Here is a 27,732-nt window from a genome sequence, read left to right as displayed (position 1 = left end):
CACTTTTGTGGTGTTTGTGTTTAGCTGTAATTTTCCGCTCTCTCATTTACTGTTCCCATACAAATTATATGTTGTTTTTTTTCAGGACAAAAAAGGCTTTCTTTACATACCATTATTTATATAATCTCATGTAATTTAATTTAAAAAAAAAAAAAAATATGATGAAAAAAATACATGTTTTTTTTACTTTTACTTGAAAAATCTTTTACTCATCTACGAATAAAAAAAACTGCTAAATAGATTCGAAATTTTGTCCTGAGTTTTAAAATATCCAGTGTTTACATGCTTTTTTTGCAAGTTATAGGGCTATAGGTACAAGTAGGATATTGTGGTTTCAAAACATACATTTTTTTCAAATTTATCAATAGTGACATTGTAACACTATTATCTGTCAAAATTCTCTGAATAACATATTTTTTTTTAAAGTAGACAACCCATAGTATTCAATATGGGGTATGTCCAGTCTTTTTGAGTAGCCACCTAGTCGCAAACACTGGCCAAAGTTAGCGTTCATATTTGTTTGTGTGGGAAAAAGTAAAAAACTAAATTGAACGCTAATTTTGGCCAGTGTTTGTGACTAAGTGGCTACTAAAAAAGACTGGACATACCCCATTTGCAATACCTTGGGTTGTCTTCTTTTGCAAATGGTATGCCATCATGGGGGTAATTCTTATTCCTGGGCTACCATATGCTCTCAAAGGCAACGTAACCAACCTGGCCATTTTCAATGTAAAAATATTTGACCCTGTAACTTTCAAAAACGCTATAAAATCTGTACATGGGGGTACTGTTAAACTCGGGATACTTTGCTGAACACAAATATTAGTGTTTCAAAACAGGAAGACGTATCACAACAATTATATCATCAGTAAAAGTGCTGTTTGTGTGTGAAAAATTTGAAAAAAGTAACTTTCCCTGACAATATCATCGCTGTGATAGGTTTTACTGTTTGGAATCACTAATATTTCTGTTCAGCAAAGTTTCCCGAGTAAAACGGTACCCCCCATGTACAGGTTTTAGGGTGTCTTAGAAAGTTACAGGGTAAAATACAGTGCTAGCAAATTAAATTCTCTGCAATTTCGGCCTGGGTTGGCAGGCAGGTCCCTCAAATTGCAATTAATAAAATTATTTATGTAAAAATATTACATAAATACGCACGTAGAATTTAAATATATATGCACATTTATATATTTGAAGTCTGTGTATATTTATTTATGTAATTTTGTATATAAACAAATGTAAATTTCTTATTTTTATTTATTTATTTATATATACATAGATATATATACAATTTCATTGTAAGTGTATTTTTTTTTTTTTTTTATTCTTTATTTTTGAGTGCATATAGGTTAACATTTACACATGCATGTGCCATGCCCCAACGGCAGGCACCCACTATATAGCAGTAAACATCGTTTTTGTGCGGCATAACATAGAAATACAATGCACAATTTTAGTTTTTTGTTGTAAGTGACACTTGAAAAAGACATCGCACAAGTAATGAAGATGCAGAACAAAGTTAAGTATACGCGTATATAAAGTGGTAACTCGAATTGTTATGATTGCAAAATAAATTCGCCAGCAGTTATATAGTGAAGGCAGCGTCTAAAAATGAGACGTTTAAAGCTTTAACTAGACATTCATACACATGGATTTGGACTGTGCTGTAAACGCCTCATGTAGCAGTGTACTGCAGTTCCCTCTTGTGGTATATGGCTTAATGGAGCGATCAGGCGGCCAAATCGATTTTCGTCTTTCAAACGTAAATTCATGGTTCAATGCCACGTAACGGCCTAAATATTACATTAGGGCTGGTGGGGGGGTCTAGTGTTTAGAGCTTAATAAGTATAATTAAATGCAGTTTTGCAAAGGACAGGTAATGTGGACTGGTTAAATGGTACCTGTTGTGTTCTTCCTTAATAAAAGGTTAGGGCGATTGTCCCAGCCATCTAGCTGCCATGAACGACATTGGGCTAGTAAAAGGGCTCAAAGTACACCGAGCAGTGTATCGCATCACCCATTATCGCCTCAATTAAGAGCATTGTAGGTCAATATAGGGAGTGCAGGAAGAGGGTGCTCCATCAGGGATGCTGCAGGAGGTTTAGCTTATCTTAAACGACAAAAAAAATACCAATACAACATATATACATGTATATAAACCCTTACTCTATACGTAAGAACTCAATATAAAACCTTTGTATAAAGCTCCCACTGGCCCAGCCTAATTAAAAACAGTAGAGCCCAGAAGCGATAATCCCTTATTATATGAAGCAGTGGTAAGTGCCTCGTGGGATGAAATATAGAAGGAGACGTTGGGAGTATTATGGGCTAAGAAGCCACGAGATGTAGGCCTGAGAACTGGGTATGAATCTTATGGGGTGGTTAGGAGGACCACCGGGGTATGTTGGAGGGGGCATTAAGGTGTTTACGGTGAAGGCATGTGAGACCTTATTGGGTGTGTTTGCATGCCGTCCCAAAATTATTTTACGAGGAAACCCTAGTCGGTTGAAGTGTTGTTAATTACTGGGGTATGCATGAGTTTTATCCCTCTTTTTTTTTTGTTTCTGTGTGAGTTACATAAGACATACACCTCTCGTGAGCTTACTGTACCAGATATCAAGGCGTCTAAGGTGATTTCTCTATTCCCGTAGTCCTTTTTAACTGCAGGGAGGGGATAGTTTATACCTTCGTCCTCTAAGGATACCAACCAGTCTTATGGGATGCCATTATACCCCTAACATTGCTCGTGAGAAACTAGCTTTTTCCCAGCAGCCCATTAGCACGTGGCTTGAATGGTTTAAACCCCTTTACTGCCTGAGAGGGCCCCGCAACCATAGACCCCCATGGCAGAGAAGGGAGCACATGACAATGAATAAAAACAATAAAAACTAAAATTAGCAGAACATTATGAGCGGGTGGTATTCAGCTGGCCGTACTTGCATCACAAAAAAGTATGGCAGATCTGGTCACTGTCTCATGCTCTGCAGTATATGTCAGCAGTGAAGTCGGAGCATTCAGCAGTTCCATCCAAGTCATTAGCTCGTGCGTGGGTCCGGTCCTACTTGGAATTAAGTTGTGGACCCCACTCTAGTGGTTAGCGCTCTGTCCCTGGGTACAAAGATACGGGTAGCCCCGGGGTCCCATCCATGAGGGTTTGTCGGGCCCAGCGAGTCCGGTGGTAGTCCCAGTGCGAGCATGTGGTTTGGTGCCTCCGATAAGTCCCGTATGGTGATGATGGCGTCTCCGCGTGGTATCTGGAGTGATCGAGACTGGCTCCATCTGTAGCTGATGGTCTTCGTGCGTAGGAGGGAGGTAAGTGGTCGGAGCGACCGTCGCCAAGCAAGGGTTCCCCCTGACAGGTCAGCAAAGAAAGTTAGAGACATTCCCTCGAAGTTATAGGGCGTTTGCCCTCTGACTGCTGCCATCACTGTCGCCCTGTCCCTGAGGGTCTGGAACTGTATCACAATGTCCCCAGCAGCTGCGGCTGGTGCCTTAATCGGCTTCTGTAGTCGGAAAATACCTTCCAGCGATATCGTTTTAGCCTGCTTTGGTGGAAGTATGGCTGTCAGGAGGCGCCTTGCGAGGTGTGGGAGTTCTTCTGGTGGCACCGTCTCCCCAACACCCCTTAGTTTTATGTTCTTCTGTCTCCTCTTGTCTTCAAGGGCGTCGAATCTACTCTCATAAGTTGCGCTCTGTTTTGTGAGCTCTTCCACCTGTCGTGTGAGGACATTAATTTGTTGTGAGTGGGCTGGTGTTTTGTGCTCCATTTCTCCGAATGTTGAGCGATCACATGGCCACAGGGGTCCTAATTCTCCATGGGGAGACTGTCTGGGCTGCAGACAGTCTCCCCACACCGGGAGCAACACCGATCGCTGCCGGGGGAATGACCGCGATCGGGTAAGTACATCTTAAAGTTAGGACGGTTCAGGACCGTCATCGGTCAGCAACGCAAAAATGCCGATGACGGTCTTGAACCGTCCTCCGTCCTTAAGGGGTTAATTTTATTTGTGTGTGTAGGGTTTTAAACTGATAAATATTATAGATGTAGATTCTTGTCTACAAGATGTTAATCATGTATGTGATATTAAAATGATCAGCAGCGTCCATTGTGTAAGTAGATTTTTCCTACTTAGTTGCTAACAGTAAACGTGGCTATATATATATATATATATATATATATATATATATATATAAAAATATGGAACTTTACCCTTTTGCCCTCTTTATTTACATTCCTACCCCCCGTTTCGGCACATCACAACCAACTTTTACTCCACATTATGACTTTTGTCCCTGACCACAAATGTTAAAGTCTGTAGTTGTGGTTATAAACACAGGAAACCCCCTTACATGGGCCGTTGCCATTTGTTTTCCCCTACCCACCGCTCCTCTCTTTCTCATATTGCTACTTTGGTGGGCTCATATGTCTGTTTCGGCACACCACAAATTTCATATCAAAGATTTTGTCCCCAACCACGAATAGATAAATAGACAGACAGTTGATATATAGATAGATCTGCTGCAATGCTATGAATGACCAAATTGGTCAGATCTCTATGATTTATCTACAAGTGATACTCGAAAATTTAGAATATTGTGAAAATGTTCATTTATTTCAGTAATGCAACGTAAAAGGGGAAACGAATATATGAGATAGACGCATTACATGCAAAGCAAGATAGTTCAAGCTGTGATTTGTCATAAGTGCGATGATTATGGCTTACAGCTCATGAAAACCCCAAATCTTGTGTGTGTGCCTCTCCATTCTTCCTCCAGACTCTGGGTCCTTGGTTTCCAAATGAGATGCAAAAGTTGCTGTTATCAGAAAAGAGGACTTTGGACCACTGCTAATGGAAAGTGTAGATGTGTTGCAAGAAAGTTGAATACATTATTTTCTAACAGTTTTTTTCTTCTGGTCATGGGAAAAAGCAAAATTAGATATCTTCTTATGGCATGCATAAATGTGGAGGTAGACAGTGTTTAGGTTGTAGATATGTACATGTTACTAAAGTATTTATTCAGATTTGAAGCTTTTGCAGGTTTGTGAAATATAGAAGTTTAAATGGATCTTTTATTTAAGAACTAGGAAGCACCCTGTAACTCAACTCTGTATTTGCTTTAAAAACCCATGTGTGGGAGTGTTGTACCTATGATTACGTGCCTGGGGTTGCACAAAATGCATTCAGTGGAGAGGAAGGGTTCTGGTGTGTACTGTATTTTCATAACTTTTGTATTTTATGAACAAAAAAAAAATATCTGTTTGCTGGAGCTTGGAGTTGCGGTTTTGCTTGGAGGATCATAAAGGTCACACTGGTGGGGTTTATTGTCTTAATGACTCAAAATATTGCTGGACCCTAGTACGAATATTTCTATTTATAAGTTACACTATAGGCACCAGAACCAATAAAGCTTGTCATTTGAAATTTAAAACATTATGAATGGTGTTTAAATAATGCAGCACGTTTATATTCACACCACCACTTCACTATCACTGAAACACAGCCTGGCATTTTCAGGGAAACCTAAATGTAATCAGTTTATGGCAGGAGTGGCACATTTTCATATATTCCTGTCCCAGGTTATTTAGAAAACTAGACTCTGAATAATGGTTCATTTACATCTTGGCAGAGTTAGGCACGTATAACAATGAGATATACCATTTTTTTGGGACTGTTTGAAATAAAACACACAAAAACACAAAATAAAAAAATACAGTTTATTATACTAAAATATTTCATTTGAAAAAGACTTCATGGCAAGACAATAAGATAAAAAATGATATAAAAACAAAGTATTAAAACATGTTAGGAAATATTTGCAGTTTTAAACAAGTGAAGATATGTACACATAAAAAAATACACGTGAATCATTTGAACATGTTGTGCAGTTACCAAAGCTTATACAGCTTGGTGCAAAAAAGTGGCAATAAGTGCTAACAGTGGAATGCTTACATTGTGCCATATTTATTTAGGTAATTAGGGAAAAATACTGTTTGAGCAGTAACCAAATAAAACAGTGTTTCAGGTCACGCAATAATAAGCACTTTCCCACAGAAGTTCTGTAATAAATATGACACAATATCTTTCCTATTTACATAGCCCTAATTTGCAGCAGAGCATATAGCAGTGTTAATTTGCTGCTAAATTCACATAAGCCATAAGAATGTACAAAAAACAAAACTGACTTGGTTCGGGAGAAGCCTCCTATTCTCCACACAACAATATTCAATAAAGAGGGTCTTCATTGGAAAAAAAAAATTAATTTAAAGCCGTTTCAAATTCCGCTTACTTTGGGCACTTCCAGGTGGAGGTTCCTTTTTGTGTGTTCTTTTTGCAGATCCACTGGCACACTCCTTCGACCCATGAAATGCACACAGGCAAAGAATGCAAAAGTTAAACCCACAGTCTTTTCGGCTGCATCGACCTTGCTTTTTTAGCGGCTGATATTTTGCTGGAAATTGGCATCGTGGACACGGCTTTAAGGCTTCATCTGTAAACAATGTCTTGGCGATCTAAAAAAAATTTAAATTACATTTATTTAAATATAGCAAAAAATGGATGGTGACAGCACCACTGTTGATATACTTGTTCAGAGAAAGTTAAGAAACACCACCCAATTCAGTCACACAAACTTAAGATGGGTCCAAATGGAAGTAGAATAGGTCATCTCTGCCACACATGGAACACCACAACAGGTGTGGAAATAGATGGTGCTTTGTGATGGATAATTTAATTATTTGGTATAGCTGCTGATTACACTCTGTGGGTACTTCAAAAATCCCACCACAATATATAGACACAGAAAAACAAACAAAGAGCCTGTTTTTCCTGTATCTCTGCCACATATCCGCTCCTTTCATGCCAAATCCACTCAGTCTTATTCCATATAGCTACATGAAAATATCAGGCGAATGCAACAAACGTAGCCAGAGTTGTGTAACCTGTTATGAACTATAGTCTCCCCTTATAGATTACCATTTCCTGACTTCTAAATGTATGCTCAGTTGGAAAACTGATCTAGGGAAGACTGGAGGCTGAAGAATGGAGCAGGGTTCTAAAAACGCTAGCACTACATTCTGGTCAATTTATACAAATTTCTTATCCTTAAAAGACCACATCTACTCATCTTCTGCTCGATGCTCAGGAAGATGAGGGGAATATGGATCTGTTTTGCATATGTAGTGGATCTGTCATTTTCATCCTTTTGGCAGAGTTTTTACTCTCAGAAGTGGTTGATTGGGCACCAATGTTTGTGAATGGATCTTGAACAGACTATCTAAACATACAAATAAACAGACCTTTTGCATATCTACCAAAAATGGAAGCATGCTGTACCCACACTCAATCATATTAGAACCAAGATATATTATCTATTTTCTAATGAGCAAATGAACTCCATATATTATGAAACGATTGTGGTTATCCCACTGAACACCTTCAACCGTAAAGGATCACTATAGTGTCAGGAAAACAAAGTGGTTTTCCTGACACTATAGTGCCCTGAGGGTGCCCCCACCCATGGCGCTGAAGGGGTTAAAACCCCTTCAGCCACTTACCCTAATCCAGCGCCGGGCTCCCTCGGCGCTTGTGACCTCTCCTCCCACGTCAACTCCCCCGGCCGACGTCACAGGAGCCGAATGCGCATGCGCGACAAGTGCCGCACGCGCATTCAATGTGTCCATAGGAAAGCACTTCTCAATGTCCGGAAGACAGCCACTAGAGGCTGGCTTAACCCCCAAATGTAAACATAGCAGTTTCCCTGAAACTGCTATGTTTGCATCTGAAGGGTTAAAACCTGAGGGACCTGGCACCCAGACCACTTCACTGAGCTGAAGTAGTCTGGGTGACTATAGTGTCCCTTTAATAATGATTTCACCTAGCTTTTTTTTTTTCTCTCTTTTTAATCTTCCCCCACCTGCAGCCACTAAGCATGTATAAAAGGAAAAAAATCCACAAACATGTTTTATGTTCAGACAAAAAAAAAAAAAACTAAACATTTTTTTTTTTAATGTGTTTGAATGACAAACCTTTATATATTCTTGATGCTTTGTAGATGACTGAGGAGTAAAACTAGTATCTTTTGGAGTCAAAGAGTTGTTTGGAGTCTGAAATGCAGACCTTGCCTGAGTTTGAACAGATTTTAAAGCGGATCGTGTTAAAAGGTTTAATCTGGTGACAGAATCTTCAGATGATACCAATCTTCCTTCCTATGTGTGAAGGAAAACAAATCATTGTAGTTTACATTAGTTCTTGCTTGTTTCCTAAAGCTAGGAATCACCATATTTTCTTATGTAATCATGTAGGAATCACCATATTTTCTAATGTAATCATGTAGGAATCACCATATTTTCTTATGTTATTGGTAAAACAATTGGACAATTCCTGGCTGCCCAGGGTGCTTGTACGTTTCCCACTCTGCGCTCAAAATTGGGGACACATTATTTAAAATTGGAAATCATTGGCAGATGTATGTATATTTAAAACTCTTTATATTTATGTATATTTCAAACATTAAAATGTAAATCCACCCATATGGAATTCATTTAACAAACAAAAAAGCATTCAAACCTATATGCATATGCAGTAAGTCAGTAAAAGGGCTGCTTATTACTGAAACTGTGCCACTTTTTATAGTGTATCAAATGGATAGTTAATTCAGGCTTACATAAATCTCAGCGGTAGTGAAATCAATGTAACATAAAAATACAAATACAAAAATACAAATATTTTTATGTTTATTTTACATATGTGTACATGTCATGTGATCGAGATCACATGCTAATGATGTCATCATGGCGCCAATTTTCTAATTCAAGCCATTACTGCTGCCTATATAATGTAACCAGCCAGGAGTATCTGTCTACACTTGAAAAAGCCTATTTTGGGCGAAACGCGTTGTGTTCTTATAAATTTGTTATTATTAAAGTATTTTTAGACTACCTATATTCTTATGGTCAGTCTTTTTTATTTTTATTTATTTTTTGCTACTTTTATCCTGGCTGTTTCCTACTGTTTTAAAGATCCAGTACTACAAAGAAATCCTTAGGTGGGGATTATTCCACTCACGCCTGGTTCATAGAGCAGTGTGGCTGCTCTATTTATTGTAAGTACGTTTCATTTTTACCTTTTGCACCATTTTTTTCCACTGAGAACACTATGGGCCCTTTTTTGTGCTTTTGTCTTTCATAAATCCTGCACTGCATACATCACCAGAAGGATATCCTACATGTGGGGAGTTTAAATACCACTGTATGCTGTTTTACTCAGAGCTGGTTATAGCTCTTATTATTGTAAGTTAGCACTCTCAGGACTTCAGTGTTTGTCTGTAGCTGCAGGTGCCATACGTTATTGTACCATTGGTCTGTCCTTTTCCCTTATGTGTTTTATATGCTGACACGCATTTGAGTCGTCGTACAAAGTATTGAAGAATCACCTATTGTCCAGCTATATCCTACATGTGGGGAGTTTCAAATACCACTGTATGCCGTTTTACCTAGAGCTGGGCATAGCTCTACTGATTGTGAGTTGGCATTTTTCTCTTCTGTGTTGTCCGTGACATTATCCTTTATGGTTGTGCACTATTGGTCTTCCTTTTTGTCTAATTTTGTTTTTCATATCAACCACTGAGGACCTCATCAAGAACCAAAGAAGACCTACCCAAGACCCTCTTGTGTATTTTCAGAGACTTGTCCTTTTACTACCTCCCATCCACCTAGCGCACCCTGTATTTTTGTTGTTTCCTGTTCCCAGATATATAGAATGAAACCATCCGACTCCCAAGCTAGGAAGGCATTTCCCAAGTAGAAACATGGTCCAAGTCATCCCAAACAGTCCACTCCACTGGTCTCAAGCCTCAGCAAGAGCCTGCATGTGCTACCCACAAATCCAGCTACTTCTGGCACCCAAATGGATGCCTCGAAAGGGAGCTGCTATTGGTTGGTGTTGGCTGCAGACCCTCTAAAGGTGTGGGCTGTGCACCAAGGGTCTTACCCTAAAGGAAACCGGGGTCTGCACTGTGTCCTCTAACTTGAGGAAGAAGGAGAGTGGAGAGATGGGCTGCTTCTCTTGCACTTGCAACATCAGAAAGGCCTATGGTAGGGCTCCAGATCACCGCTGAAGGAATCTGACCGGAAAACTTGAAAATGTTTATCAATGAGCTTGAGTGTCCGTTTTCGGGTAAAGAGTTGTCAGAAAGGGCAAAGTGCAGGTTTTTTTTGCACAGAGCTGTGATGCGACTGATCAGCACTACAGTCAGGCCATGCCCCTTGCATTATTTTTATGCATTATGCATAGGTAAATAATGCATAAAAAATAAAAACCACAATAGTGAATGCAGAGCTTGATGTCATTTAGAGAAGACATGCTCCTTAGAGACTCTGTAATATCAAATCTGATTCTGTGATATTACTCTGCTTAATTTCTCCCTGTTTTAAGGTCTGATAGATTAGAATCAACCAGAGAAAACAGAACATCTTTTGAGCTACTCCTAGCCTGGTCAGGCCCATGTTCATTGTTGCAGTTTTGATCGACAATTTGCTAGGTTAATATCTATGGTATTATCATGGACCTTCTTGGAGTCCAAGGATTAAAGTATTTATGCTCTGTACTCCTCTGATGGTCATCCTAGAAGTAATTTCCAGTGCTTAGTTGTACCACTATTGCAGGAACACATAAGTACAAGTTCCCAAGATGCGGATATACGCTAGTGACCAATGGGCAGACCACTGAAAATGCTTGTGTTAAATCGGATACTACAAGGGCCCTTGAAGTGGAATTGATGAGGATTTCTGGCAAAGCATAAAGAACAAGCGGTGTACCCAAGTAAGCCACCAGGATACCACTAACAGGGTCATTAACTAAAATGAGCATTCAAATTGGATTACAAATTTTATGTAAAAAAAAAAAAAAAAAAACAAAAGAAAACTGCTTTCAGTTCAGCTACTCTGGTCTTAAATTAGAAATTAACTTTTCACTTTAGTAAATAACCCTGTGAGCCTTCCCAGCATTTTATCAACCTACTTCATTGCAACCATGGAGAAGGATAGGTCCACTGCCCTTAGGAGAAGACCATGACAACATATTTTCCATTCCCAAGCCATGATCCAATGGATTAGCTTACCTAGATCAATTCATAACGTTTCCTGGAGGGCTCTTCATTAATAATATTGGGACACACCAGTCTTCTAAAGCAAGCTGAAGTGCTTTAGGTGTTAATGGCATGTCGCCTTGGGCTTCATTTTATTAAAGTGACAATTTCAAGAGAAAGTCGTCACTTTTATAAATTTCCTGCCTCATTCTCTTCAAACTATGGTTAAAAGTTGAATTGAGTGCTTCTCATGCAGGAACATTTTTGGTAGCTCGCAGTAATATACACTGTGAAAATAAAGGTGGGGTTACTTTATTTTTAATCCTTTTGGAGTCGCAATACGTTAAACATGACCATTCTAAGGTCTGGTAATATGTCCTTTCAGTCTTTATATTCCTGACCTATACTTGTAAGTTGGGACACAGACTAACACTGTTGAAATAAAGGTGAGGTTACTTTAATTTGTAACCCTTTCGAGACCACAATAAGAAGGCCCAGCAATCTAAACACAAATAATCAAAGAGACACTATAGGCAATATAACTGCGTCATCTCATTGAAGTGGTTATAGTGTCTGGAGTCCCATGGCACTGTCCTTCTATTCTTGTCAGCTGATTGCATTCATCCCATCACAGAGCTGTTGCAGGTATGAATCTGTATGGTTACAAGGAAGAGTGTAAGCCACACCTCTATCGGGTGTGCAGCTATGGGAAAACAGCGACCAATTCAATGTTGAATTGCTTGAAAATTGTTTAACAATAATTTGAAAGACAATGCCAGGCACCATAACCAATTAAAGGGGATGAAATTGTAACAGTGCCAACAGTGGCCCTTTAAAAGGAACACAGGGCACCATAACAACTTTATAGGCTTTAAGTTGTCATGGTGCAAAGAGGCCCCCGGCTTAACATAGTTATCAGTTTAACCTCAAAGACATGAATCTGCCACCTATAAGCTCTTTGCATGAACTTCCATTTTAACACAAGCCAAGAGCCAATAGGCACCAAATACTAGGCTGTGATTAAACCTTTAAAATATTTAACCCCTTGTGGTAAGTTGGCATCCAGAAACTTCCTCGACCATAACTTCATCCCTTAAATTTTTTTTTTTTTTTAATTAAGTGTTCCTATAAAAACTTTGGGCTGATCTTTCGATGGATGGTTCCAAATATATCATAGCCTCTATCTTTTTGGTAATTTACTGGCCTTCCCTCTAGCTTTGGGAATTGCGTATATTCCTTATACTTTGGTTTTATGAACGTTACTCCTAACCAACTCAATTCCTCCTACATTGCAATGTGCTCATCCAGTGAACAACTTTTTTGTCTAGCTATATCAATAGACACTTGAATTCTGTAAAGAGTAGTACTAAATTGCAGTACTGACCAATGTGATTCTGTTAACTCCAAGGCCACACATTTTAATTTCAGTTTGCTCTTGTGCTTTTCCCAATTTTTTTAATTTTTTTTTTTTTTAAATCAAATAGTTAACATTCTAATAGATTTGCAAGCACATGAAAAGTGTATAATACTGTATATAAAAGAAAAGCTGTATAAAAAAAAAAAAAAAAAAAGAAAATCATAAACAAAAGAAGAAAATTGAAAAACAAACAAACCCAAAACAACGGTTACCTCAGCTTCAGCCTTTAACTTTTTCAGAAACCCTTTTCGCCTCTGATATGAACTTCTATCCTGGTGAACGATTTCACGCCATTCACGGCTTACTTTCCAAATACTGTAAGAGAAAAGTTAGTAAACACTATAAGCAGGGGGACATTAAGCAAGTGAAAATATATGTAATCATAGAACATGCCTAAACTGTGACTATAATGCAGTTTAGTTTCTGAAACAGGAAATAAGTGTGTTGCAACAAGTAACAATGCAACACAAGTTATCAGTTGCAAGTATATTGGAGAACAAGTTGCAGTTTGACTCCATCACATCTGATAAGTAAAAGAAGCACTAAGAGAATAAAAACCAAGGCAAACTTTTGTTTTCTTTCCCCAATAATTTTATGAAGCTGTATTCCTACCACTATAGGGTCTATGTCCTCATGTCATGTCCTTGTGGCAATCAATGTGGGGAAAAACCCTTTAAATACTTGCCAGATTCCATTGAGGTCCCTCGGCGCTGGCTCCTCCTTGTCGAAGTCAGCGTGAGGGGGATGGGGGGGGGGAAACATCGTGTACAAATGGCTTTCCCCATTGGAAAGCATTGAATCTATGCTTTTCTATGGAGTGTGGCACAACGCTGGAAGTCCTCAAGCAATGACGTCAAGAGTCGTTTCACAGAGTCAAACTCCGTGAAACTCAGGGAGAGCCTCTAGTGGCTGTCTGGTAGACATTCACTAGAGGCAGTCTTAACCCTGCAATAAAAAAAATTGCAGTTTTTCTAAAACTACAAAGTTTTACATTGTAGGGTTTAGGGGACAGGTACAGTGCCACTAGACCACTTCAAACAGCCAAAAGCTTTCTACAGTTTCACATGAGAAATAATTTCAGATATCAGGCTATAATTAAGCCTTTTGTTGAACTTTTAGTTAGATGTGCGCTCTGCAGTAGAGGCTGGTGATATTTAAAAGAAAGGGAGGTGTTAGATTCTGGGGGTGGAGCTTCAGATACACTGACTTTTTGGGCTCGGCTCATACACTTATTCTCAATCCTTGATTTAGTGAGAGATCATGCAGTGTTCACCATAAACCTATAGACATACTGGGGAAATAACCACTTTAAGAAGAGGCCTGACTATACCCGCTATACCTCTAGGAGGCAAAACAATATGCATGCTTATCGAATATCATATGGCAGTCCAATACAAAACCAATGGGTGAAATCCCGTTAGAGCAAACTAAGCAAGTCTAATAATTCTAATAACCAGAAAATGAGGCATTTTCCCCCCAATCTTTCCCTCCCACAACATAAATTGAGGTTGAGCTGACCTACCTGCCCATATTAACCAGCCTCAATTCTCCAGAAGTGCACATGCACGTGTGACTCAAAGCATTTAATGATCTCAATCAGTATTTGACTTTTAGGAACACAGATATAAAGGGAGAATACATATTCAATATATTTCTTATACACCTATCACTGGAAAAAGATTTGATAATAAAGCAAAAATATATACATCAAAACTTAAGTTGCCCCTGCCTTACCTGCAAATACTTTCCACAGGTAATGCTTGAAGTATGCAAGAAAGCACATGGTTCAAATTCCTATATTTCAATTCAGCTAAAATATCAATATTTTCTAAGCCCATTTTCCTGCCAATAAGCCTTGTGAGTATGCTTTCTGAGAGTTCTGAACTATTGTCATTTTCCAAAATATCTTGCACGGTTGTCTGTTGTGATCTCTTACGACTACTTCGAGTTATCATGTCACGAACTACACGTAAGGCAGGTGTCCCTGTTAAATCCTCAACCTTTAAGAGATAACTCTCGCTGCATGTGTCAATTTCCTCATCTACTGAGTCTCTTGCAACTTTTGATTTGTACTCTAAACTCAATAATGGGGTTTCTACGCATTCTTCCTCTACTTCTGACTGTGAGCCCCTTTCCCGAAGAGTTGATAATCTTTTACAACGCTCAAGTTTTCTTGGACGGCTTTTACTCTGAATAACTTTTGGGGTTTCTCTTTGTTTTTGAATTAGTTCTTGGAAAGAGCCTTCGTGATCATTTAAAGAATCTTGTGATTTATCAAAGCTGAGAGAGTGAAAAGCACTATCCCCAGTTAATGAGGATTCAAGGTCATATTCAGGAGTCCCAATGGGAGTACATAAATCAAAGTTAAATTTTGCAGCAAGATTAGTAACAGGTGTTTGAAATTCTTCTTTAGTACAGGAAATTAAGTTAGATGTTGGTGTGCCAGGTGATTCAGAAAGGTTTTCTTCATTAATGCTCATATTGCGGTCATCAGTCACACTGTCTGTAAGGCATTGAACTGGAGATAGGTTCTCTACTTCTGGAAAAGGGGCATCATCAAATTTAGAATCATCTAAAGTAGAGGTTCTATGTTGAGCAAAGGTTAATCTCCACTTTTTGCATGAGGTTCCAGATTCAGCTTCTGCTTTTAAAGTGCTTGTTGCTATTGGTGTGTATGCCGCATCTCTTGGTGAAACACAAACATCATTGGAAAGATTGGCTTCAAAATTTGGACACATTTGAATAGATTTCTTACTTTCAAATATATCCGCTGGATCTTCTGATGCATAAAAATCTGATTTCCCACCAGATGTGGCTTTGGAAACAAGCAGTCTCCTACGTAGTGAAAAGTCTTTTTTGGTAACTCTGGGAGTTTCATAAATTACAGAAGATGGCTTTGTATCCGTTAAAGGCATCCAAATTCGCTCACTCTTGATTGGAGAGAGCACCAAAGTTGGATCAATGTTCTCAGAATTTTCATTTCTTTGTGTTGGAGTTATCTTTACAAGGGATCCACTGTGGTGTTCATTAGAATCTGGGCTAAATGCCTTCAAAGTTTCGTTGAATCCACTATCCTGGGATACATATGTTGAGGAGTCCATGCTGCCAACACGCTTTTTAGAACTATTTATGGTCCACGTTTTGTTCAAAGGAACACATCTAAAAGAGGAGCAATCATATGCCATCTCTTTCTTTCTTCTAGAAGCCTACAAAATGAAATATAAAATAAAAAATGCATTAAGAACAATAAAAAGCTGTGACATTCTTGGCCTAAAGAGCTTGTTTTATCAGATTCTATACACAATTGAAACAATGTCTAGATGCCTTTTATTTCAAAAATACAGAATATTCAAGGATATAATTATACTGTAATGTTGTTGTTTGAAATATTTAAGGAGTGCACATATCCTGCACACAAAACAGAATCTCTTAACTTAATATCTAGCGGTGTATGTTTTACCAATACTACGAATTATGGCAGAGATAACAGATTGTTTACAAAATAGGTGTTCTGTTATAGCCATAGTCCTCTCAACAGTCCTGATTTATGGTCCTGTTCAGCAGATTACATTTTGGAACTGTCCTCAGCTAGAATGTGCAAGTCTGTGCTGAAGACGCCACAACATTGCAGTGTGCTTTAACAGCTTTCTTGGCAAAGTCTGCCATAAGGGTGGCCGGTAAGGAGGCCGTCAGTCAGCCTGGCATGTGTTTATGCCCTGGCCTCTGCCCATTTTGGGTATCACCAGTTACAACACTACAATATTGGGAGGTATGTAGCCATATTAAAGGACTTTGCGCATAGGTCTGTCTTAACTCATTAAGAGTAAGGTAATTGTACAATTTTAGAACCATTTGTGCCGTGTTCAGGGTGACTGCTCCACTGGCAGAAGGGTGCAGGGGAGGAGAGTTATACTTGCCTAAACCAGCAGCCATAGCCATCTTCTTCAGCTCCTGATGAGTCAGTTGCCATGAGCCAATGTCAGCATTGTACTCGCAAGCATGTGTGAAAGTACAACACTGAAGTCAATGGAGAATCAGTAGTGATGGCTGAGGGCTTGACAAGAGGTAGCTCAACCTTTAGTCAAATGTAGGAAAAATACAGAGTCAAAGTAGTTCCACAAAGTCTACTAATATTGGAATCCAAGATAAGACTAAGATTGGAATCCAAGATAAAAGGCAACATGTAAGGAAGTTACTAAACTGGATTAGCGTCACAGAGGTGGCAAGATCAAGAGCAAGGCTACTGAGGAAATACAATGGTGTTTCCTATATTTCTCATATCAGAGGCTCTGAAAACAACTAAGCAAAGGTCGACCGCACTGGCAATTAGACTGAACAGATACACCAGAAATGCAGAGGCTAAGAGAATAAATGGCCCGTTTGCCAAAAAAACATCCAAAAGTGCTGCACAGCTGCAAGGTAACATACCAACCCAAGACCGACCCAGAGCAGAGACTTAACAGTAGTGAAAAAATATCTGAACGATAGAAGCATCACATAACACCAAGGCCCAGTGGTTACTAGACTAGAAAACAGACCACTGCATGAACCAGAACAGGTATCAAAAACAATTACAGTGGGTGAAATACAACAATAAGTAGTCCACACTTACTGGATAAAAGAAAAAGAAAAACAAAAAATAAATAAATAACAATGCTGCATGAACACATAGCAGCACAAATGAACCAGCTACTAACAACAGTTCTCCACTCGGATTGGCTAACACAAGGCAAAACAATACTAGACATGAAGGATCCCCAAAAGAGAACACCACCATCTAAATGCCAACCCATCATCTGCCTCCCCACAAAATGGACTGTCCGGTCAGGCATCACAGCCTGCACGATCCCTAGGCATACGAGTGTGTACATAAGCAATACTCAGAAGGGGATTGGAAACACAAAAGGTGCAAGCAGTCCAAGTAGACTAAGCAGTCACACGGTATTCCAAGACCAGCCAGGCCAATCTGTGCCAAGCCTGGATTGACTAAAAAAAACCTATAACAATGCCACAAACATGGCTACTGGAATGCTTGGCTTTTTACAAGGTCAGCAAGGCACGAAGAGCCTTTATTAAAAACCCAATGGGCAAGGGGAAAACAACTCTAGAAGCCAATTCCAGGACAATAACACACGTGATCAAATGTGACATATGTCAACGTGATGCACTATCCCCAATGCGGTTTTGAATAGGCCTCAACACCCTTAGCCAGATCATCAGGAAGAATGGATACCGATAAAAGGTTCAAGAGTGAAGCTATCAGCCACTTACTCTACATGGACAACATCAAGCTGTACGCCAAGAGATAGCGGGACATTGACTCGCTGATCCGCCTAAGTAGATTAAACAGCAAGGACATCAGAATGTCTTTTGGACTACATAAGTGTGGGCAGAAGATGGCAAAAAGAGGGAAGATGATCAGGATATAAGGTGTCAGAGGGCCAGAAGATCATGTAGGAGATGTAGAGAACAGCTAGAAGTACCTGGAGGTGACACTGACACACACCAATCATGAGGAAAAGGTCTCCAGAGAGTCTGACAGGACCTGAAGTCCCAGCTCAATGGCAGGAACAAGAGTCAATCTAACACATATGCCCTACCAGTCATTACGTATCCAGCTGGAATAATAACCTAACCAAGAGAGGAGCTGGTCACAATGATGCAGAGACCCAGAAAATACAGACTATGAATGGAGGATTCCATACAAAAACCAGCACACAAACTGTACACAAGCTGGAAGGAAGGAAGGTCGGTGTTTGAGGAGTGTCAAAGCAACAGTCCTGGGTGAAATACAGAGCATCCACAAGTACATCACAAAGATGTCCCCAAAAGATAAATTGCTAAGGGAATGCATGAGACAACAAGAGATAGATTCAGAAAAGGAGGTGGTTCCATGACAAGTCAAACCTCTCCATGAGGTGTACCACCGGTAGATAATGGATGTGGTTCACATTTTGGACAGCACAGAGGCACTAATCCTAGCAGCACAGGAACAGGCACTCAGCACCAGATCAACAAAAGTGGGGTCCACCACACCAGGCAAGGTGCAGACTGTGCAAAGAGGCCTCTGAGACAATCCAGAACATAGTAGCCAGATTTAAGACATTGGCAGGGACAGCATACACTGAGAGGGACAACCAATTTGCTGGGATTGTGAACCAAAATATCTGCTCAGAATATGGACTGGACCTGCCTATGTCCAGAAGGGAGATACCACAAAGGGCACTTGAGAAAGACAGAGCTATGATCCTGTGAGGCTTTCAGAACCAAACAGACAAGCAAGTAGTTGGGAACCAACCTGACATCGTGGTGGTAGACAAAGAACGGAAGACTGCAGTTGCGGTTGATGTTACAATACTCAGTGACCATAACATCAGTAAGAAGGAACCTGGGAAGGTGAACAAATACCAAGGATTGAAAGAGGAGCTTAAAAAAATGTGGAAAGTGAAGGCAGTAGTAGTGCAAGTTGTGATAAGAGCACTTGAGGATGTGACCCCCAAGTTGGGGGCGGGGGGTGGGGGGGAGTGGCAGAAGACTGTCCAGAAGACTGCAGTTCAAGGAAGATACTATTTCAGTGAAATTCCAACACAGTTAACATAAATATTTCAAAAAGATTCTATCTTTATGAAACACTCATTTTGCAAGGGGTGTAGTGACTGTGCCATTTTAACTTATGACACTGAAGACATATCTATGTGCTTGTCCAAGATGTAAACATGGAAATCGTGTTACACTTATGAAACGTTGATTATATGATAATATTTACAGGATATAAAAGAAAGCAAGACATCCTGTTAGGTAGAATATAGCAAAGAGTTCTAAAATCTCCATGTAACCCATTGTTAACTATACTAGCACTTGCCTCCCAACTGTCCCTATTTTGTCAGGACAGTCCCGATTTTTGTGTCCTGTGCTGTTGAAAGTAAGTTGTCAAACCATGGATTGTTCCTTTAACGTCGTCATTCAGCCACAGTGATTTAAAGTGCTAAATGCATCATTCACTTTGAGAGCTGCACAGTGCTTGATCAGTCTGGGACCACTAAATATGGCTGCAGCTAACAGAGGGGAGCTTAAGGTATCAATATTGATACCTGGATCTCTCTGGTGAAAGCAGGGAATTGATGCTGCATGCACCAAACCTATAGAACATTAAGGGGTTAACAGATACACATGTTTGAGTGATGTAAGACTGAGGGCAGAAGCATAAAATAAATAATTAAATTAAGAAACAACAAGAAATGGCAAATACACTCTACCTATGGTGACAAACAGTATTTGTATTTATAAAGGAGTGAGGCTGTAGGTAAAATCACCAAGACTTTTGGTGCTTACATTGTGTTACCTCAACACTATATTCTCTTGAAAAGATCAGATTGCTGGATAGAAAATACCATTATTATTTGTTAAAAAACTATTTGAATTTCAGGTCAAGATGGAACAACTGTTTAGCAAACAAAGTGTAAAAAAAAAAAAAAAAAAACATCTCCCTGGGATATCTGCTCTGAAAAGTTAAATAATGTTTTAACTACATTTAGTTACTTGAATAACAGTAAAATCTCAAAAGAACAGGAATGGCAATATAACATTGTTTCTATAATCTTTACGATATTATATACAAGGTCCAATACCACTAGTAGTAAAAAAAAAAAAAAAAGAAAAATCAAGGTCATGTTCAGTCTTAAAAGCCAGAAATTCCTGGCTGTTCGAATAAAGGCATCTCCCCTCCCTCTCTTGGCACTGCATAGGAAGTTGGTATGTACCCAGGACGTGCGTGCGTGTGCTTTTCATCTAAAATTGCAAATGGTCACCTAAATTACTTTAGCTAAATAAAGCAGTTTTAGTGTATAGATCATTCCCCTGCAATTTCTCTGCTCAATACACTGCCATTTAGGAGTTAAAGGGACACTATAGTCACCTGAACAACTACAGCTTAATGTATTTGTTCAGGTGAGATCTATAGCTCCCTGCAGGCAATCTAATGTAAACACTGTATTTTCAGAGAAAATACAGTGTTTACATTGATTGATAGGAATACCTCCAGTGGCCGTCACTCAGACGGCCACCAGAGGGACTTCCTATCATGCAGGGCCCTAAAAAGGCCCAAATACGTCTGACGTGTACAGGAGAGAGAAGGCACTGTGTGCGCGCCTTCTCTCTCCAGCCTGTCAGCAGAGGAGGGGGGCGGGCAAAGACCACGAGCTGAGCTGTCAGTCAGCTCAGCTCGCGGCCGCGCACACCGCACGCATGCGCGGTAGTGCGCTCAGGACTTCAGAGGGCAGCATGAATGCCGCCCTCTGAAGTATGTGGGCATGTGTGGTGAAGCCGCGCATGCGCACAAGGGAGCAATGACGCTTCCAAATGGAAGCGTCTGATTGCTCCCTGCTCGCGCCCACCTATTTCGTCATTTTGATGAAATAGGGGGCGCAGCTTCACGAGGCTCCCGGCGCTGGAACCAGGTGAGTAAAGTCCTCTGCCTGGAGAGGACCTTTAAATCACTTTGTTTCTGTTTATGCAGCCCTAGCCACACCTCCCCTGGCTATGATTGACAGAGCCTGCATGAAAAAAAAAATGGTTTCACTTTCAAACAGATGTAATTTACCTTAAATAATTGTATCTCAATCTCTAAATTGAACTTTAATCACATACAGGAGGCTCTTGCAGGGTCTAGCAAGTTATTAACATAGCAGGGGATAATAAAATCTTAATTAAACAGAACTTGCAATAAAGAAAGCCTTAATATGGCTCTCTTTACATGAAGTGTTTATGGAAGGCTGTGCAAGTCACATGCAGGGAGGTGTGACTAGGGTTCATAAACAAAGGGATTTAACTCCTAAATGGCAGAGGATTGAGCAGTGAGGCTGCAGGGGCATGTTCTATACACCAAAACTGCTTCATTAAGCTAAAGTTGTTCAGGTGACTATAGTGTCCCTTTAAAGGGACTGAAGCATTTCTGAGCAAGACGACAGAATACAAATTTGAGTTGTAATACAGGGGTTAAAGCGACATGAGTGCAGATAAGACCCAGGTTTGTTAGAAAATAGACACCATTCTTGCAGAGGGTAATAAATATCTTTCTCAAGAGCAAGTGAGGGGGGAGAGGGAGGGAAAAAAAAAACAAAAAAACAAACAAACAAGCAGACAGTGCAGAAGATGGTACACTTTATACATACATACACAAATATAAATAAAATAAAAAGTCACATATGGTGGGGCAGGGCGGGGCCTCCGGGCCGACTGGATGCTGCCCGCATGGGCTCCAGCAGAAAACCGCCATAAACAGCACTGAACATGACCCAAACCCGCTCAAAACAGCAAAACCTGCCGCATATGAAAGGGGGAAAGCTCCGACACACACCCGATACCCGCATACAGCAGACCGCGTGGCGGGCGGGTAGAGAGGACTGAGTCCGGCCTACACGCGACCTCTGAGCACTGGCCGCCATTACATGCAGCATGGCGCCGTAAACTGGCGCAACAGAGCCAGCCCGCCGCGAGGCAGGCATCCCTGGAGTGGGGAGACCCTTGGCCCGGGGCACGGCCCCGTCTCCCCCCCTTGGCCCGCGGGGGATATCCCGGCCACATGACGGAAACCTCTTGGCAGGGACCGAGGACCGGCTAAAACACACCCTTGAACGGCCGGAGATTGAGTACGGCACGTGCGGACTACGGCCCTGCTGAGCGCCAGGTGGACACTGGCAAAGCAGATAAGTGCAGACGGAATATAAGCAGGCACGGAGGGGTCTACCTGCCTTTATGTGGAGGCTACTGCATGCGGCTCGAGGGGCCCAGACGGCTGCCGCCCCACAGACAGACACCCCGGGTGGACTGCCCCCTGGTAACAGTTCTGGACCATGCATCTGGGTTTGAGGGGGGCTCGGAGAAGGATGTCCCTGGCGCAGTGAGTCCTGTGGGGCTAGAGGGCACCGACCCCCTCCGGTATACCGGTGGCCATGAGGGGGGAGGTACACCGGCTCTAAGTGTGAGGCCTGTACTGGGTGAGACTCGTGGGCCCAGATGTTATCAGGCAGCGCGAGAGATGCCGGGGAGGTGCAAGGGACCGCGGGTGCTGGAACCTTTGGTGGGGGGTCTCCGGGACTGGCCTGGACCCCGAGTGCCCACGGCATCACGGAGCGCTCCGCAGGGGAACGGGTCCCAGGGGAGGACAGACGGAGGACCGGCATCCTAAAAGACCTCATCGACCCTGTGTGCTGACAGCTTACCGTATTATAATTCGGCTCAACATCAAATAAGCTGCCTATGTTGTGGGATCTTGCTACACGGGAAAACCTATTGGACTAACCATGCCAGCTAGCTTGTTTACAAACCTGAAAGCTTACACCGTATTGTGAATTAGCTCAACAACGAACACGCAGTCTCTGCCATGAGACCCTACTGCACAGCTGAACATTCCAGGACTATTCTTATAAGCCCACGCGCAAATCTGGACTCTTGAGAAGTTCCACAACTATGCTTAGACATGCATAATGATTACTTAGGGGCTTTTATTCATATTCTTAGTTAATGCTGTTCTAATGCGAACAAGTTTTAGAATTATTATGGTTTCCTGCTTAACGCCGCCCCTGGGGGCCCTCGTTTACTGTTGTTAAATACTGCATGCTAAACTAAGACCAGCTTCGGCTACTGCCCGAGCTATGTAGGCGCACCATCACATGCATTACCGCTACTTCAATGACCCATAAAGCGGTCTCAATACACTGCACTATCCACAGGCTAAGGTAACTGGTAAAGGCCATGCCACCACGAGCGGCGCGACATACAGGCCATCGGATACTCGCTTTAATACACAGTTAACGCTAGCGCTTTTTTTTTACGCATGGCCATCTGACATTCTGACCGCATAGCCACTGACCGCTGATTTCTGGATATACTGTCCATGCGCAAGCCGCTCGTCGCCATGCAGGCGATATATGCACTGACCACAATCTGCACACTAGTCCTAACTAACACGACCAACTTTAAAATAAGGCATAGGTACACATACACTATTATTCAGACGTGCCGAACCGTGCCTTACTTCTTCCCTACTCTACCTAGCACATAGATAGCAAGCCAGTCCCTACTTAATGCACATCTCTAATGTAATTGCGCACATTTTCACTAACCTCGTTAATTTTTCACTTTCCACTGATTCGATACCTACCAATGCCTCAGCTGAGCAGCTTATCTTTAGGTGCACTACCAATCTGTATCTAATATGTCTCCCACGACAGCATGTCAACCAAGTACCATGTGTAATATGCCTCTGTTGCCTACTATGTCTGTTTCTATTATTAGTTAATCAACTAGCTAATCGAACCACTGTTTAAATACTGAAGCGATGACATTCAATATATGTGTTGGGTTGACAACTAGCGATATATAGCAAATGTCTCACTGTGGCAACCAGCGATATATTTTGAGCGTTTTATAATCCTGTTCTCCTGTTATAATCCTATAATTTTAATTCCATAAGCCTGTTATTTAACTTCATTAAGCAAAATTACCATTATTAAGCGATGCAGACACGTTACACATATTTTGCATATGTTGGATTTATACTCTAAGGCTAGCATAACAACCACTTAGTCCATGCCTAGCTAGACTAGAGATATGTCTGACCATCTCACTACTCAGCTTAGGTTATGTTTAATTGTACAGCTTTGCTTGTATAATGATTACACATGTCATGTTTTCCCTCTTTGCCATCCCCCTGAACACCCTCCTCTGACATGTGCATCTCGCTAATTCACTTAACCCAATCGTGAACCTAAACTACTGAAATATTGATATAAAAAAAAAAAGTGCCTGAATAGCAAATGCCATGACTTGTATTATCAATGTTTACTAACTGTCCCTGATGTCGCTGTTGTGGCGCACCAAGGCTACTTGTTAACTTTGTGCACGAATAAAATAAAACCCCTTGTGGTTTAAGATTCTATCGAAAAAAAAAAATAAGTCACATATATAAGCCTACATGCATAAGAGTATGGGAAATCATAGGTCTACACATAGTACTAATATATTGATAGAGTAAACATATTGGAATGTGTTTTAAAGTGTTGATACATATAACCCCTGTATCACAACTCAACTTTGAATTCTATATGTCGTCTTGCTCAGAAATGCTTCAGACTTGAGAAAGGGAGGTTCTCCCGAAAGCTTGTAATTAAAAAATTCTGTAAGTCCAATAAAAAAGGTATTACGAGATCACATCACTAGACTAATACGGCTACATTGTCTACTTCAAAACTATAAATATATAAATCTATATCAATCAATGAAGGTTAGCTGCACTCCGGTCTTTAAAATTGCCAATATTTTATTAAAGACTAAATTAAAAAGATCAACGTTTCTTCAGGATCAAAGCATATACATACATACATAGCCAAATATTGCAGTGTTAGTCCAATAAAAAATTAAAAAAAAAAAAAAAAAAAAAGGATCCTTGCATACTGCAATACTTGTCTACGGGACTAATAAAAACACACAGAAAGATATGCGCCAACGTAATATAGGTGTTAATATGTCTAATATATTGTATTATGTTTTACAAGTCATAGAAAAATTATTTTAAAAAAAAGTGTGTTCTCCTATTAAGCTTTAAAAAAAATAAAAAATAAATGTAAAAAGAGAAAATTGCACGATTATGCTTATGTGACCTGGTTTGCCCAAGATTAGTGGGATTTATGCTCCCAGGCGACTGGTGCAGCTATTAACCCAGTCCCTCTCCAGGTAATGATATGTGAGGTCTGGGGGTATCACAGTGGTCTTATTGTAGGCCCCCCTTCCCATATATCAGTAATGAGGGTCTGAATTAAAGACAAGAGCCACAAGCAGACGCTGCCCGGGAGAGCGTCTCTCTCCAATCTCAGGCAGCCCGAAGATTAAAATAAATACAAGAAAAGTAAGTTAGTTTGAGTATAGCCTGGTGTTCCTGTGAGTCCGACTAATCTTTTTGCAAATACCTGTCTGTTAGTCCTCCTATTGTACAGCGCTACGGAACTTGTTAGTGCTTTATTAATAATATATATACGCTCTCTCTCCATCCATACAGAATTACAATAAATGTTCAGATAAGAAGAAAATATAAATATAAAAACAAATTACATATTAAAAAGACATTACAGCAAGAATTTTTTTTTTTTTTAAATACATCCCTCCTCAAAGTTGGCTAAATATATAACATACAAACAAATGATTACTAAATAGAAATAATAATAAACATACATTTCAAATACAAATCTCCCTTTTTGTCCTATATTACAGTATATATATATATATATATATATATATACACACACACAAAGCCCCCTGCCCCCCTAAATCCATATCCATTCACCTTTAATCCATAGAAGAAGCCCCAGCAGCCAGCATTACCTCTGGAATCCATGTAAAAATAAATAAATATAAAATTGATCTAGTTAAATAAAACACACACACCAGTGTTATAAAAGTTATCTGGTGACTGGGTGTACAGGAATAGATGGTGAGCTATACTCTCTGCGTGTCCAGTCAGCTGTCACCATGTAAAGCACAGTATTCTGTTTGGGAGGCCCTAAAAAGATTTATTATTATTACTACTAATGGCACAGACTTCTTTATTTTCCTATGGCAACTCTAATCCCCAGGTCTGGCTGCTCGCCATGGGAACGGCTGGCCCCGGTCCGCGTGCCCCAAGCCATCCGTTCCCTCACTAAGATTCAAACCGCCCGCCTTTTCCCAACCGTCTTCGGCATCAGGAAAAGGCGCGCTCAAGACCGCCGCGCGCGCCCGTGCAGCCGAGTCTTCGGAATCAGATTCAACAACAAAAAAAAAAAAAGCAGGGAGCGCGCTCAGAACGCCATAGGCTGCAGCAGTGGTTTGCACTGTGCGCGTTCACTAGCCCTCAGGCAGCGGCTGCGTGAATTGCGCGTTCACGCACACCGACAATCCCTTCATATCTCATCAGTAAAAAGCAAGATAAACCAAATTTCAAAAAGTATCAGAGACTTGCTTAAAATTTTTAAGGGAATGACACCATAAAATTTAAACACACAAACCAAATTTAAGTCTGAGGAGAGTTTAACCAATGTACACCGTGCACTGCGGGTTAAAGAAAATTAATCATGACTACAATAACTGCAAAAAAAATAATAAAAAATAATGTATTATGTTTTTCCCAAAGTTAAGTGCGGTGGAATACGTTGATGCACACATCTTTCTGTACAATATGAAACAAAACGGAAGGGGGGGGGGGTCCAGATCTTTGAATACAAAAAAAAGGGACTGTTGCCTAAAATACACTTATGTATCATTTATACAAAAGGGTTTATTTACCAAATTCTAGTGAACTGAAGCCCGCATCACAGAATTTAGGCTAAAAACAGCCAAGCTGGAATTATGCCAGAGTTGGAGGGTTTTTACAAATGAGCAAATGTTTGTTTTTTTCAGTTCACTGCAATTTAATGTCTTAGAAATGCACCCCAAATTGTTAAAGGGAAACTATAGTGCAAGGAAAACACCCCCATGTTGTGCAGAAGGGGGTTAAAAACCCCTTCTGTCAATACTTTGTTCAAGCGCCAATGTCCCTCGACGCTGGTTTGGGCTCCACTTCAGCAATGACCGCGCTCGTGCCAGGAAAACAGGTTTGTTTTCTATAGGATAAACTATAGGATCCCTTTAACCCTCAAAAGGTAATTATTGCACTTTGTCAAAAACTATAATTATTCCCTTTGCAGGGTTAAGGGGCCTGGGACATTGCAACCAGACCACTTCAATGAACGGAGTGCCTATATTGTTTCTTTAATGGCGAGAGCTTGGTTAGAGCTCACATGGTTACAAGTTCATTTTAACAATCAGCTAACTAGTTCAGGTTTCCCATGTGGAAATGAGTACCACAGGGCTGGTAAAAAGTATATAAACCACAGGATATGGCCCTTGCTTTAGTTACGTATCAATTCAAAGGCAGGGATTTATTTTCATACTGCTTATATGCCAACTTCCCACTGGAAAACAAAACAGTTATGGTTGTTTGAATAAAGCATTTTGGGTTAGTTAACACTTAAAATGTGCCACATGATAAATACAAAATTGAAAAAGTCTTCAAAGGTTTTTTGTTTTTTAAATGGATCATAATTAAAAACAACCTACCACACACACCACTATATGGATTCATATTCACCTGAAGTCTTGGCTGTGGAACCTAGATGGAATCTGGTACTAATTTCATAAACACAAATGAACACCTAAAA

At 40.4% G+C, this 27,732-nt stretch overlaps 2 protein-coding genes across 2 annotated transcripts in view; one reads left to right on the top strand and one right to left on the bottom strand.

Moving 5' to 3' along the window:
- The window catches only part of POLR2K (RNA polymerase II, I and III subunit K), a 153,090-nt gene that overhangs the window by 93,217 nt on the left and 32,141 nt on the right, over positions 1 to 27,732 (top strand). The gene's annotated exons all lie outside the window — the stretch shown is intronic.
- Positions 6,104 to 27,732, bottom strand: FBXO43 (F-box protein 43). The gene is made up of 5 exons (XM_063450295.1): positions 27,663 to 27,732; positions 14,237 to 15,708; positions 12,715 to 12,817; positions 8,027 to 8,206; positions 6,104 to 6,511 (listed from the first exon to the last, which is right to left on the bottom strand). The coding sequence occupies exons 2-5, from the start codon at positions 15,685 to 15,687 to the stop codon at positions 6,263 to 6,265; spliced, it is 1,983 nt and encodes a 660-aa protein (XP_063306365.1). The 5' UTR covers positions 15,688 to 15,708; positions 27,663 to 27,732; the 3' UTR covers positions 6,104 to 6,262.

The sequence above is a fragment of the Pelobates fuscus genome, chromosome 4 (assembly GCF_036172605.1).
Source record: "Pelobates fuscus isolate aPelFus1 chromosome 4, aPelFus1.pri, whole genome shotgun sequence".
Lineage (NCBI taxonomy): Eukaryota > Metazoa > Chordata > Amphibia > Anura > Pelobatidae > Pelobates > Pelobates fuscus.
This window is presented reverse-complemented; position numbering and strand designations above follow the sequence as displayed.